Raw genomic sequence first — 12,972 nt, forward strand, 5'->3', positions numbered from 1 at the left:
CAGATTGGTCATGACTATCATCACCCCCTTAGCTTTCAGTTTTTATAACCGATTCGGACGTGTTGTCATTTTTAAAAACGAAGTGAAGTCCCGGGACTACGGTGCCTATTGGAGCTACGCTATTCCAAACCTATATACTATATACACACATTCCTAGCCTATATATTACATACCGTAAAACGATATCGAGTAGTCCCCCAGACGTTTAAATAGGCAAAATGCAAAGTGGTAGTATAAGACGGCTTTTAGCATTTAGGAACAGTAGCAGGATTGTCTTCCTTGAATACTTGTATTTTCGAAATACAAACGTCTTGTTCTTCTCATCGTTTTGATTTGGTGAATGTTACGAAGGTAGCAAAGGTAGGGTTTTTATTCTGTTTTCGCTTTTAACAAAATTGGACTTCATGTTTATATTACAAGTTAGTCATTAAATAGTAAAATTGGCATGTAATGTTAACTTGACAAACCGAAAGTAGACTTTTTGAAATGAGGAAACGAGGAAACGAGGTCAAAATCTGAACGAATTCGTGTTAGTCTTTTAGGTTGGAAATGCATACCTAATTACCTATGATTTAACCGTGTTTTTTTGGGATATATTCATTCGTAAGAAATTACACTATATTTTGTCTTAAGTCCTAATTTATAACCTAAGAATTAGAGTAACGATTTTCAAATCACATTAGCCTTACATTATAACAATTATACACAGTTATTTTTGTCAGAAGCCGCGATGAAAAACAAAATTTCACAGGCGTCTGAATCATTGTTTGTCACTAAAATGTTGATTAAAATCATTTTGGGTACATATAATGAGATGATAAACAACACATCTGAAGATATTTAGTGCCTTAGATGTAAAAAATGAAACAAGGTATGCAACTCAAACTTACTGAATTTCACGGTAGAGTCCAATTTTATTTTAATTTCTTAATCAACATATGAACAATCCATTTTTAAAAAGGTGACATGAAAAGAGGAGATAATTCCCTTTAAAATGGTATGCGATATGTTGGTGTAATTATATATGTCAAACAAACATAATTCAATGTCTCATTCTCTTCTTTTTCTGTAGTCGGAAACTGTACAGCAAATTCCAATCTTCAATGTGCTCCCCTGTAAACAGCACTACAGCAGGAATATTTAAGTGATTTTATGCTTCTGTGTACAGATAATACAACCCCATTCCGAAATATTACAAACTGACTACCATCACAATTTTAGGAACAACCGTGTCAGTCTTCAAATTAACTTGTCCTCTTTAAAATTTCGTATAAGGCGGCCATTTTCATTACAAGCACTCAGATGATGACCTTGACATGTACACTTCTTTGTACCGGCTCGAACGTGAGCCACAGCACTGAGGTTGAGGTCAAGCGCTCTTCTCTGGAGCAGGGTCAGAATCTAGGCGTGCGCCTGTGTCTGTGTGTGTGCGTGCGCGTGTGTGTGCTTGCGCGTGTGTGTGCTTGCGCGTGTGTTTAAATATTTAATTTAGAAATGGGTAAGAAAAGTCCAAATCATATTTCATGTTACAAAACGTACACGTTTCGCGAATGAGAACATTCTATTTGCCAGTGTATGCAGGAGTCAAGACATAATGATGATGGAAGTAAAAAGCAACCTTTGCTTCCTGAACTAGTTCTGTATCGCCTGTGAAGGCAGATAGATATATAGAGACTACTTTGTCCGGCGTGTTCGTCGTCGTCACAATTTCGTTTTCGATCAATTTCCGTCACTAATTTACTCCTGAATTTCTTGGTGTTGAGTCCTCAAACAAGCACTTAAGCCACAGTCAGTAGATGACCCCTGTAGATTGGATTTAATGGTTAAGGTCACAGTGACCTTTAATAAAACAATATTGGCCCTTCCGACCGGCGACATATTCGATTGTAGACTTCTAGTAATCATTATGCAAATAAATGTCAACTCATGTCTTACAAAATACCATCATGATACAACTCGGAAAGAAAGTACACATACAATGTACACTGTGTGATAAGTCATTCTAAAAAAAACATAAAATGGTCAGAAAGTACATGTATATATTGAAACGTGTTTTTACGTTTTCTCATTTTTTCTGTCTAATATTCGGTCTCGTTTTCAAAGAAATATCTTGTTGTTGTCTTTTATTTCTTCGAACATTATGGAATTTTATTGAAGAATGACGCTTATGCCAGTGAATAATATTCACTGAAAATTTTGTTTCAAAGACGGTTATATAAATACTGGATTTAAAATTTTAGAATGACTTTGGTAAATCAAAGTTATGTAATCACACACACACACACACACACGCACATATATATAAATATATAGTTTTTTGAACACAAAACTTCCAAACTAATAGCTCTCAACAACAAAATCACAGCTTTCAAACATATAACTTTAAAAGTTGCATATTATAATCTTATTATATGCATGTGTGTTAATACAGTAAGTTTCAGATAATTAGATACTACCATTCTAATGAATCAGTTTTATTTAATTTATTTTACCTTTATACTTGTCTGATATAAAAGATTATCAGTTGAATATTGAACCTGTGTACATGTTTTGATAACAGATAACAATCAATTGCTTGTTTCAACAGCGGGCATAGATGATAACAAAAAGCGTTTATAAAACTTTGATAATTTCAGGTACAATAAGACGTAATGGACGAAGAAGAAATACAGCCCTCTAAAGAACCTAGTCGTTTGAGCAGCGAGCTAGCTAATGATAACAGTAATGTTTTACAAGTAATGGATAATCTAACTGAATTTGGCGACGAAAACGATGATTCGGATAGTCCTATTGACGACGATAATGAGATCAATGATGAAAATGATGCTGACGGCGATGAAGACGGTGACACACGAAATGGCGATACTGCTGATGATACAAGTACAGAAGCTGAAATAAATGTTGCTGGGGCATGTGCAAAAACTCCAGATGAAGATACTGTTGAGACCGTGAACGTAGAGAAAAAGAGGTTTTGTGATGCCTGTAAATATGATGACTTACTGGAAACTGCCTCAGGTTTCTGTATAACATGTACCGAATACCTCTGTCAAAATTGCTGCAGAGACCACAAGAAGAATAAGCTAACGAGAGAACATAATATGCTTAAAGATGGCATCATGCCCAAAGATGTTTCTCCCTTCAGAGCTATACGAGACTTGTTGAAATGCAAAACACACCCAGAGAACGAGGTTGCTTACGAATGTGTGGACCACAAACAGTTGATCTGTGTGTCTTGTCTAACAGGGAGCCATCGGAAATGCGACGACATAGTCGATCTGGGAACCAGCGACAAAAACTGTCTCGCCAAGGCGGCTGATTTTTCCCTCGTCACTAAGCTCCTCGATAGGCTGAAAATCTGCACTCAGCGAAATGTGGAAACAGCCGACAGAGTTAAAAGTCAGCGATATGAAATTAAGCAAGAATGTGAGGAACTAATGGACAAATGGAAACAGCATATTGAAACGCTTGGAATTTTGCTTCAAACTGAGGCAGAGGCATGGGCCAAACGTGAAGTTAAAGCATCACAAGAGCGTTTAAGTCAATGTTTAAATATTAAAAAAAATATTGATGAACATTGGGATATAGTATCGGTGTTAACACTACATGGATCAAGGAAAGAGGTGGCAGTGGTGTCCAAGACGCTTACCGAGAAAATGAACATGTACAAGAGTAAAATAGTATCCATAGAAAACAGTATTCCAAAGCAGTTACTTCTGCGCAAGACAGAGCCATGTAATGTGCTCCAGTCACTTGGCTCAGTTTCTCTTCAAATAGGTGATGCTCCAATAGAGACAAATGTTAAATCACCTGAAAACATCTGTAATGCTAAAGGCACAGAGGCAAACGTGTCAGAAGAAGCAAATGCAACTCCAAGGGAACTGATGAAGAGAAAAATTGACAGTGGTAAAATGTATGAAGTGAAAACCACCACTGATGCAAAAACGTGTTCAATAGTTGCTATAAAGACTGTATCAGACGGACAAATTGTTGTTGCTGACCAAGGGAATGAAAAGTTGAAGCTGCTATCAAGAGCATTAGATCCACTCACAGAGATTAAACTTCCAGGTGTGCCATCTGATATGTGTTGCCTTGGAAACGAGGTATTCCTCTGTTTTCCCGAATTAAAAAAGATATATAGGTACACAGTTGGCCCGTCTGTAATTCAAGAACCATCAAGCTACGCAACTAAAAGGCCTCCTGTTAGTTTGTCAATGTTTGATGAAGAACGTCTGATTATTCTATTTAGAACGAAAAGCACTTCTGATGAATCACAATCCGATGATGTGGCCATAGAAGTAAGAGATGGCAATCGCATAAATGCAACACTTGAACACTCTGAGGATGAAGATTTCAACACCGTTAAAGAAGGTCAGTGGGTCATGCGTTATGACGAGTCTTTAATCATCTTGGCAGAAAATGAGAAAATTTCTTGCTACATAGTTGATGAAGTTGAAAAGTGGCTCCTTTTTAAAAAAAGAACCCGTGTGTACAATTCAAGCAAGAAAAGAAGATTAAAGAAACCTAGAGGATTGTGCCAAGACCCGGAAGGAAATTGCGTATACGTCTGTGGCGAGGAATCAAATAACGTTCACGAGGTTTTGATCCGGGACATCGGATGCTATAGCCGCGTAATTGTGAAGGGCGTAAACAAACCGCTGTGTTCCTACGTGGAGACGAATAGATTAATCGTGGGTTGTCAGGACGACTTCCTACGCGTGTACACGTTCATATAAACGCTCCAACGCGTGTCAGTGCGTTTTTTTCAAATGAACATTGAAGAAATCAAGTATATATTGCACATTTTCATTCTCAGTCAAAATGCTGCTCACAAGTCCTTGTGCTCAGCATTTAGAGAACATACACCCGCGGTTTGACGTCATGGCAGAGCGAGCCGAGATGTTCTGAGTGTGTTCATATATACTATTGAGCGTATGGCAATCATAGGCACATTGCTCTCAAGAAATGAAGCTACAGAACATAACTGGATATGATGAAACAAAGTAGATTTATACAGCATTAGTAGACTTGCTTAGATGTTTAAAGTGAGTTTGTTACATATTGTTTTTTCGCCAACTCTTTTTAACTTTCTTTTACACATGGTTGGTGTCTTATCTAAGAATGACATTTATTGTTGAATTTGAACTCAAATGCTGTGTGTGACTGTCTTACTGCCTCAGTAACGCCGATGTTATGGTATTATAGGGTTTAATATATGATACCTGAAGTTCAGTGATGTCCGTTATTGATCCTATATATAGTCTATGTATATATATTTCTGCTTGCACTGAAATACATTTACCGTTGATTTATTGCAAGGAAGACGTACGAACGTTTTAATGTTAGTTGGAAAATCGTTTAAATTGTTTTTATATATATATCTAATTAAAGAGAGGCATCATGGAAACCTACATTTAAAATAAAATGGCTAAAATAAGCTTAGCAAGTCACGTGACTAATTCTACCACGAACAAATGTTTGATTTGTGTGTTGATTCTTCGGTTATCACTAATCTTAATTGAATGGAAATGAAAACCACTTTTCAATTGGGTGGAAATGTTACTGCATGCGGCCATTGGAGTCGTTTTATGATTTTTGTTTCATTCGCTTTGATGTTTTCGGGCAAATCACGAAAAGGTATACATTGTATTTACATGTTGATTAATATTTGACTGATTGAATGGAATTTTATATATATTTGCTCTCCGCCATAAGGAAAATATGCTCGCGGAATAGACCTTAAAAATGCACATTTTGATAAAATCTTTATAGTTATAATTTTTAGATGCGAAATGCAATTTAATACTCGTTTATTTTAAACCACCGTATAATGAACCATATAACTTGCTCATTTGACGATGTTTTAGGATTGTTTTTGAATGTTTAATGTAATTGTCTTTGACGTTATTGGGATGTTTAACGTTCTTGACAATAAACCTTTTATAGCCCATTATTTATTGTCTGCCGTAAAAGAGCAAATGAAGGTAAACATTGCCCTGCTTGAAAGAAACGGGCCTCAGGCTCTTTTTGAAATTTTGCAGGTTCGCTAAAATTTCATTTGCTATATACTTAATGTAAGTTTTTTGGCTCGTGGTAAAGGTTATTGAATTAGTAGTTCATATTGTTTTAAAAGATGCTTTTATAGCCCATTATTCATGGTCTGCCATAATAGAACAAATGTGTGTACAACGGATTTCAAGACATGAAAATACAATTAACTGGCTTCTTTGATTGAAAATACAAAACTGTGCATATTTTTAAGAAAATGGAACTTCCAAAGCACTTGGCCCTTTGGTGCCCAGTTATGCCCACTCGCCCACTGGGACGCTTACTGAAGGAAATTAAGACCTATATTAAAAGCATTGCTCGCATCACGTGATAATGTCAATTTTCTAATCAATCTACAGCCTTTTGTTGAATGACAGTAGTAACGATTTTTAAATAGTGGACTTTAAAGACAATATTTGAGCAAATATCAACATTTTTGTTGAAGGGTTCCAGCCGTCAGTATCTTAGTTTTGACAGTCTTAATGATTTGCCACTCCTTATTTTGTATAAATAAATCCGTAAAAAGTGCTTTTTACAACCCATTAACAAATCTCCTTAAACATAGTAAACATATTTCAGTTTCTTCAATGAGCTAAATATCTTTTTTAAAGCTCGTTCTTGCTTTTCTGTATATCAAGACGATTTTGATTCATTTTCTTTAACACTAATTCAAAACTGTTAATAATTGTCAAGTAAACTTCAACTGATTATGAAACATGACAACTTTGATACAAAAAGTCATAACAAGTAAGACTTGTTTCATTACACAGAACTAAACAAATCTTATTATATTATCAACTTGGTGTCAGTCAGTTCATGTCAGTCTTTGCTTCATTTTTGGAGGCATTCGTGTGTTCAGCTTCTGGTTTTCTATTTGTTCTACTGATTCAGAAGGAATGAGATTTTTTCATTTTCTGGAAATGTGTGTACTGTTTGTGTGAATACATTATTTAAAAGATCCTGAAAGGTATTGTTATTTTCGTCAGCATAGTCAATGCTTTTGTTAGCTATAGTATACAAATTAAGATCAGTCTTTCCATCATCCTGAATGAGAAGGGTTTCATTCATGGCCTGCTCAATACCAGCAAAAAGTTGGGTGTCATACAATACATGGTCCTCACTATATGGTCCATCCCATTGCATTGACATATCATATTCATCATCTAAGAGCGAAAGGGATTCTACTAAACTGAATCTATTCATGTCTTAAAAATATGAAATGAGCAATCTCCGTTCTTGTCTATGATTTCTCTTCGAAATACAATACGATTAACACTTTGCGAGCAAGAAAACAGTACAGACTAGTGTAGGTTTTGTTAAGTATTTCCTCACAGTCTTCAATGTCAAGACATACTCCAGCAAAATCCAATGTAACGAGTTTCAGTTGTGCGGTATAACACGTTTCAGAGTGGCAGGTAAAATGTTTGTAAAACCAAATATAGCTGTTCAATATTTTTACAATATTTGAAGTGACACTCATATTCAAAATCAATACATACACGTGTATAACAAACATCAATTTTGACTGATAAACCTTAAACTACTTACTAAATAATGCATTCATGGAAAATAGTAATGACTGATAACAAGATTGTAACCGTGTATTTGATAGCAGAAAGCGCAAACACATTAAATGATTGGTGAATGCTAAAGGATTTACTGTGGTCTACTTTATTCTCATAAGGTAGAAAAACCGTGTTTTATGCTTATTTCTTTCAAATTAGACTCGGTATCCTTCGTAAAAAACGTTGTTTTTGACATTTATTCATCCTTTTTGGAATATTAAAACAATATTATTAACTGTGGTAAATCTTATTTGGGAGAAAGAGTGCATCTGTAATTATCTGAAAATCACTATCATTCAATTTATCGCAGCTGTTTAAAGTGACTCGCTCATGATTTGTAAAATGCACTTTTTTTAATTACGAAATAGGCAAATCATAAGGAGTGTTAAAACAAAAATACCAAAAGCTGGAACCCTTTAGCAAATGATGATATTTGCTCAAATATCGTCTTTTGAAGACCATAATTTAATTGTTTTCATTAGCGTTTATAACGCGATTGAAAATTAACTACGGCTGTGGTGTTAAGTGATGATTGACATTATCACGTGATGTTGTCAATGTATCTTTAACAAGTCAACATATCCCCTACTTCTATTAAAGTCCCGGTGGCCGTGTGAACTAGCCGGCTGTTTTCTAATATTTTATTGACTTAACCGGCGTGGGTTTGAACCCCACTAAAACCAAAATACTTAATTTATGCTATAACTATATTTTTTGTGCAATTTCGATATCATAGAGTGAAATAATGATAAAATAAGTGTTTTCATATGCATTACAGGGAAAACTTATTTTTGGTGATGAGCGAGTCACTTGAAATTCAAAATCCGAAGCGATGGTGCTCTGTTTAGGAAGAACATTATTTATGCTCTGACATCCTTATCCCCGTAACCTTAGTGACAGAGAGCCACATAATGCTCTGATATCCTTATCCCCGTTACCTCAGTGACAGAGAACCACAAAGTGCTCTGACATCCTCATCCCCGTAACCCCAGTGACAGAGAGCCACATAGTGCTCTGACATTCTTATATCCGTAACATCAGTGACAATAAGAGATTGTGGAAACACATCGAGGGTTCAAAGGTAAAAGGTGCCAACATCAGTTTTGGTCAAATATGACATTTTGTGTGTTTATTTCAAGCAAACAAGGTACCTTTTATATGTGGGTAAATTTTCTAGTTCAAGTTCATTCCTTAAATGGGCAAAATTGATAGAATTATATTGAGCTAACTACTTTCAGGGATAATTTGTTTAGGTAAAAGTTTCCAAGTACAGTTGGTACATTCATCCCAACAAAATGTAAACTATTTACAGTGGAAAAAGGTGCTAACTTTACTTGTAACCTTTTACCAATAAAATTAGGCTCTATTTAACAGAGGTGCTACAATCAGTTATCTCCTTTTCCCAGGAACTTTGCAGGCTAATTGTTTATCTTACCGGTCAAGCTGGGGTTAACTCCTAGAAAATGAATGATAATTATCATTTAAATTGTCTTCATGTTAATAAATGTTGCGATGCTTGATTTGACTACTAAGTTGAAAAAAATATTTTTGTGGTATGGTATTAACTAAGTTAATATTCAAACGTCTATTTTATTTAACTTATTTGTATTACTAGAACGAATGTTGTAGTGGGCTCATATTTTATAATCATACTAATCAATACCGCAGTAGCATTTGAAATTTATTTGATTTAAGGTATCGTTTATCATATAATACAAATGCAGAAAAAGGCTACTAATTACATTAAAAAAATGAAGTTGTAATACAGGGTTAAATTGTTCTTTACTTGTATTGATCGTTGATTATCTCAATTGTTTTGTTATCATTTTCCTCTACTACTCTAAGGCACTAAATATTTATATTAAGTTATACCAATACTTATATCGGGTGCAACTCGACTAGTATCTCTAACCAATCTTTATGTTAAAACTGGAATCGAACCACTCAAAGAAAGGCGACGTAAACATAAACTTATCCTATTTTACAAGGTGTTTCACTCCCTTGCACCATCATATTTAACTTCACTGATTCCAACAAGAGTTGGCGATACTACTTCGTATAACCTTCGAAATGCAGATAACCTTCGGAACATTTCATGCCAATCACAGTTGTTGACGAGTTCATTTCTGCCATCAACTATATCCGCATGAAACGCACTCCCGGAAGAAATTCGTTCATCGCCATCCGTACCTTCTTTCAAATACAAACTTTATAGGAACACAAAACAAGTTCCTGACTTCTACTACGAAGGTGACCGCAAATCCTGTGTCAATCACGCGAGGTTACGTATGCACTGTAGCAATCTTAATGAACATCTATTCTAAAAAAAATAATGTTAACAGTCCTAATTGTCAATGCGGTGAAATTGAGGACACCTTTCACTTTTTCTTCACCTGTCAATTATATAGCGTCCAAAGAAATCATCTGATTGTTCAGTTATCCACCGTTGGGCAATTGTCTCTTCAGCTGTTACTCTTTGGATCGAAGGAAGCCTCATATCAAACGAACAAACTTATCTTTGATAGCGTCCATAACTATATACGCCAATCTAAACGTTTTTGAGTACACATTCTAACAAACTTTATCCCAATCCCGATCTGACCAGTGCCTGTACCACCTCTCTCGTTCAGCTTCCTTTTATTCATCGTTATCTTTTCCTCCTTCTAACTAAATGATTTCAGACTAAAACAACTTGATTTACATACCATAGTTTACACAATACGACTATAAGACTATATTTATTCGAGTCACCGCAACTTGCGCACTAGCCTAAGCAGCGTAAATGACCTACAGAAGCGAGACATAGTATAAGCCTTAAGGCTTTCTTCTCAATTCTGTTTACACTTTTGTTTTGTGCATAATTAACATATTCGTTGTTTATATGCATTACATATTTGGTCTTTGTTAACGTTGATTATGCTCAAATTTGTTAAACTAAACTAATTGTAAATATTATATCGAAATAAATATTGCTTAAACCAATACTTATAAATGTGTTTATTGGCTTACTCCTGATCTTTAATGATCTTTTGATAAAAAATGTTTTATCATTATTTCATGAGTATTTATTATATACTTATTGGTCTCAAAATAATAGATTATGAGTCGTCTTAAAACTATGTTCTTACAGTGCACGTCCCTAAACTTTCAAAACAAATCAAATATCTTTAACTTGTGTAGATGGAAGGAACGAGTGGTCTGACTGGTCAGTCAGTAGTACTGAAGAATAAGTTGACACGTATCTCATAACTCATCGTAACAGCAATGCTTTTTAAATCAATATGTTTTATGCAATAAACATATTGAAATAATCGTAAAGTGTTTTATGCTATAAACATATCGTATTATGAACGGTCGTGAAAGAAAAACGTCCATCAATTCTGAAACGAGTACCAAAACCGACCAATAATATAATAGTGCCTTTGAATGTGGTTTTTATTTTATAACATTAAGAAATTGATCGATAATGAGGTGATCTATTGAAATTTGGTGTTACAAGATCAATGTACAAGACAAAACGCCGACAGGGGTTTAAAGAATCAAATTAACACAGATATGGACTAGGTTACAGGTCATAGTTTCGATGACCTTATTGATAAACCTTTTGTAGAATGGGTTCATAAAATTGTGAGGGCAATGTATTAAAAGTTTTTTCATTGAGGAAAAGATTAGTTCTGAAACAAGTGAGCTGTTACATTGGTTAATGGAATGTAGGTGCGCAAATGTAAGTGAGTTTTGTGCCACATAAAATATTTCTGCAGAATTTCTTGTTGATCAAAGTACGAAAACCAGGTTCAAGGGATGGAAACGACGCGGAAAACATATTAAGAGATTATGAGCAGTAGATATGAAACGGTTAACATTGCGAAATGCTGGAGAAAAAGCACATTCTATCCAATTGAAATTGTTCATTGGGAAACAGCATATCTGTTTAATTGTGTTCATCATTATTACTGTATGATATATACTATTTCATTGCCTAACGAAAGATAAGAGACTTGGGTAATGTTTTGATTACCAATACATATCCAGTTTTGCTTACTGATAATAAGTCATCAAATTTTCAATATTTAAGTTAATCTGCGTACAATATAGAACTTCAAGTTTTACAGACACTACAAAGAAACATGTAAAAGACTATACTGTTAAAGTATACCTCATTTCTTACTGTAATACAAAATGCATTAATCGTCTAAATAAAGAGACCGCATAAATATATTGGTTTTTATTTTATCTAATGATACATGTATAATAATATTTTTGATGAGCATTACAGTAATTTACCTGGAATTCCTGAATTGTTTAAAGGGTTTAACTGCATTTGGCCTCTTTTGCATCTAGAAATACTCAAATTTGATGAAATATCATAGCGGTAAAAGGTGCTATCTGCACTTGGCACCTTTTACTTCTTGCAGAAATGAATTTGAACAGTGCCAACTACATTTAGCACCTTTCACCCCTACACAGTTATATCTAATGGCATGTGTCTCTTTACAAAAATGCAAAAATAGAGTTAAACAGTATACCTTGTCTTCTAACGTTCACAACATGACAAGCAATAGTCATTCTAGTTAGACTAGTCAAAATAAGACCACAGACTTAACGGAAAACGAAGGGATCGAAATTAGAGATTGTGGAAACACATGTAAGTCTATGAGAAATAAGAGATTGTGAAAACACATGTAAGTCTATGAGAAATAAGAGATTGTGGAAACACATGCAAGTCTATGAGAAATAAGAGATTGTTGAAACACATGCAAGTCTATGAGAAATAAGAGATTGTAGAAACACATGTAAGTCTATGAGAAATAAAAGATTGTGGAAACACAAGCTAGTCTATGAGAAATAAGAGATTGTTGAAACACATGTAAGTCTATCGGAAATTAGAGGTTGTGGAAATATATGTTAGTCTTTGAGAAATAAGAGATTGTGGAAACACATGTTAGTCTATGGGAAATTAGAGATTGTGGAAATATATGTTAGTCTTTGAGAAATAAGAGATTGTGGAAATACATCTTTTTCTTGAGTGTATTGTGGTTGATGCATCTGCCGTGATTTTAAAATTACTTGATACAAATGTTGGCCAAGACTGCACCTTGGTCACGGTCACTGGAATGTTATTCTCATTGTATCGTAGGTACAAACCTACTCAAACTTCTCATTAAATCGTAGGAAAAAATCTACTCAAACTTCTCATTGTATCGTAGGTACCAACCTTCACAAACGTCTCATTGTAAATACTTGTATGCAGGTTTCCTGCAAAACCAGTCTGCAGATCAGTTTAAATACTGAACCCCACGCAAAATGAGCTTTTAAGGATGATCTATTGGTGTCAATATTGCGGTCTGCCTGTCCGACCATA

General features: G+C 34.8%; 1 protein-coding gene across 2 annotated transcripts; it reads left to right on the forward strand.

Annotated features, from left to right (window-relative positions):
- Positions 1–265: 265 nt before the first annotated feature.
- LOC128218870 (uncharacterized) lies at positions 266–5,434 on the forward strand. Of its 2 annotated transcripts, none has more exons than XM_052926611.1 (2): positions 266–360; positions 2,637–5,434. In XM_052926611.1, the coding sequence occupies exon 2, from the start codon at positions 2,652–2,654 to the stop codon at positions 4,731–4,733; it is 2,082 nt and encodes a 693-aa protein (XP_052782571.1). In that variant the 5' UTR covers positions 266–360; positions 2,637–2,651; the 3' UTR covers positions 4,734–5,434. The 2 variants fall into 2 exon arrangements, with proteins under 2 accessions (XP_052782571.1, XP_052782573.1); XM_052926613.1 differs by lacking the exon at positions 266–360 and adding an exon at positions 497–603.
- The last annotated feature ends 7,538 nt before the right edge of the window (positions 5,435–12,972 follow it).

This window comes from Mya arenaria, chromosome 15 (assembly GCF_026914265.1).
Source record: "Mya arenaria isolate MELC-2E11 chromosome 15, ASM2691426v1".
NCBI lineage: Eukaryota > Metazoa > Mollusca > Bivalvia > Myida > Myidae > Mya > Mya arenaria.

Bases quoted from the DNA above. Each gene is read 5' to 3' on its own strand.
- LOC128218870 (XM_052926611.1), top strand. From the start codon at position 2,652: ATGGACGAAGAAGAAATACAGCCCTCTAAAGAACCTAGTCGTTTGAGC.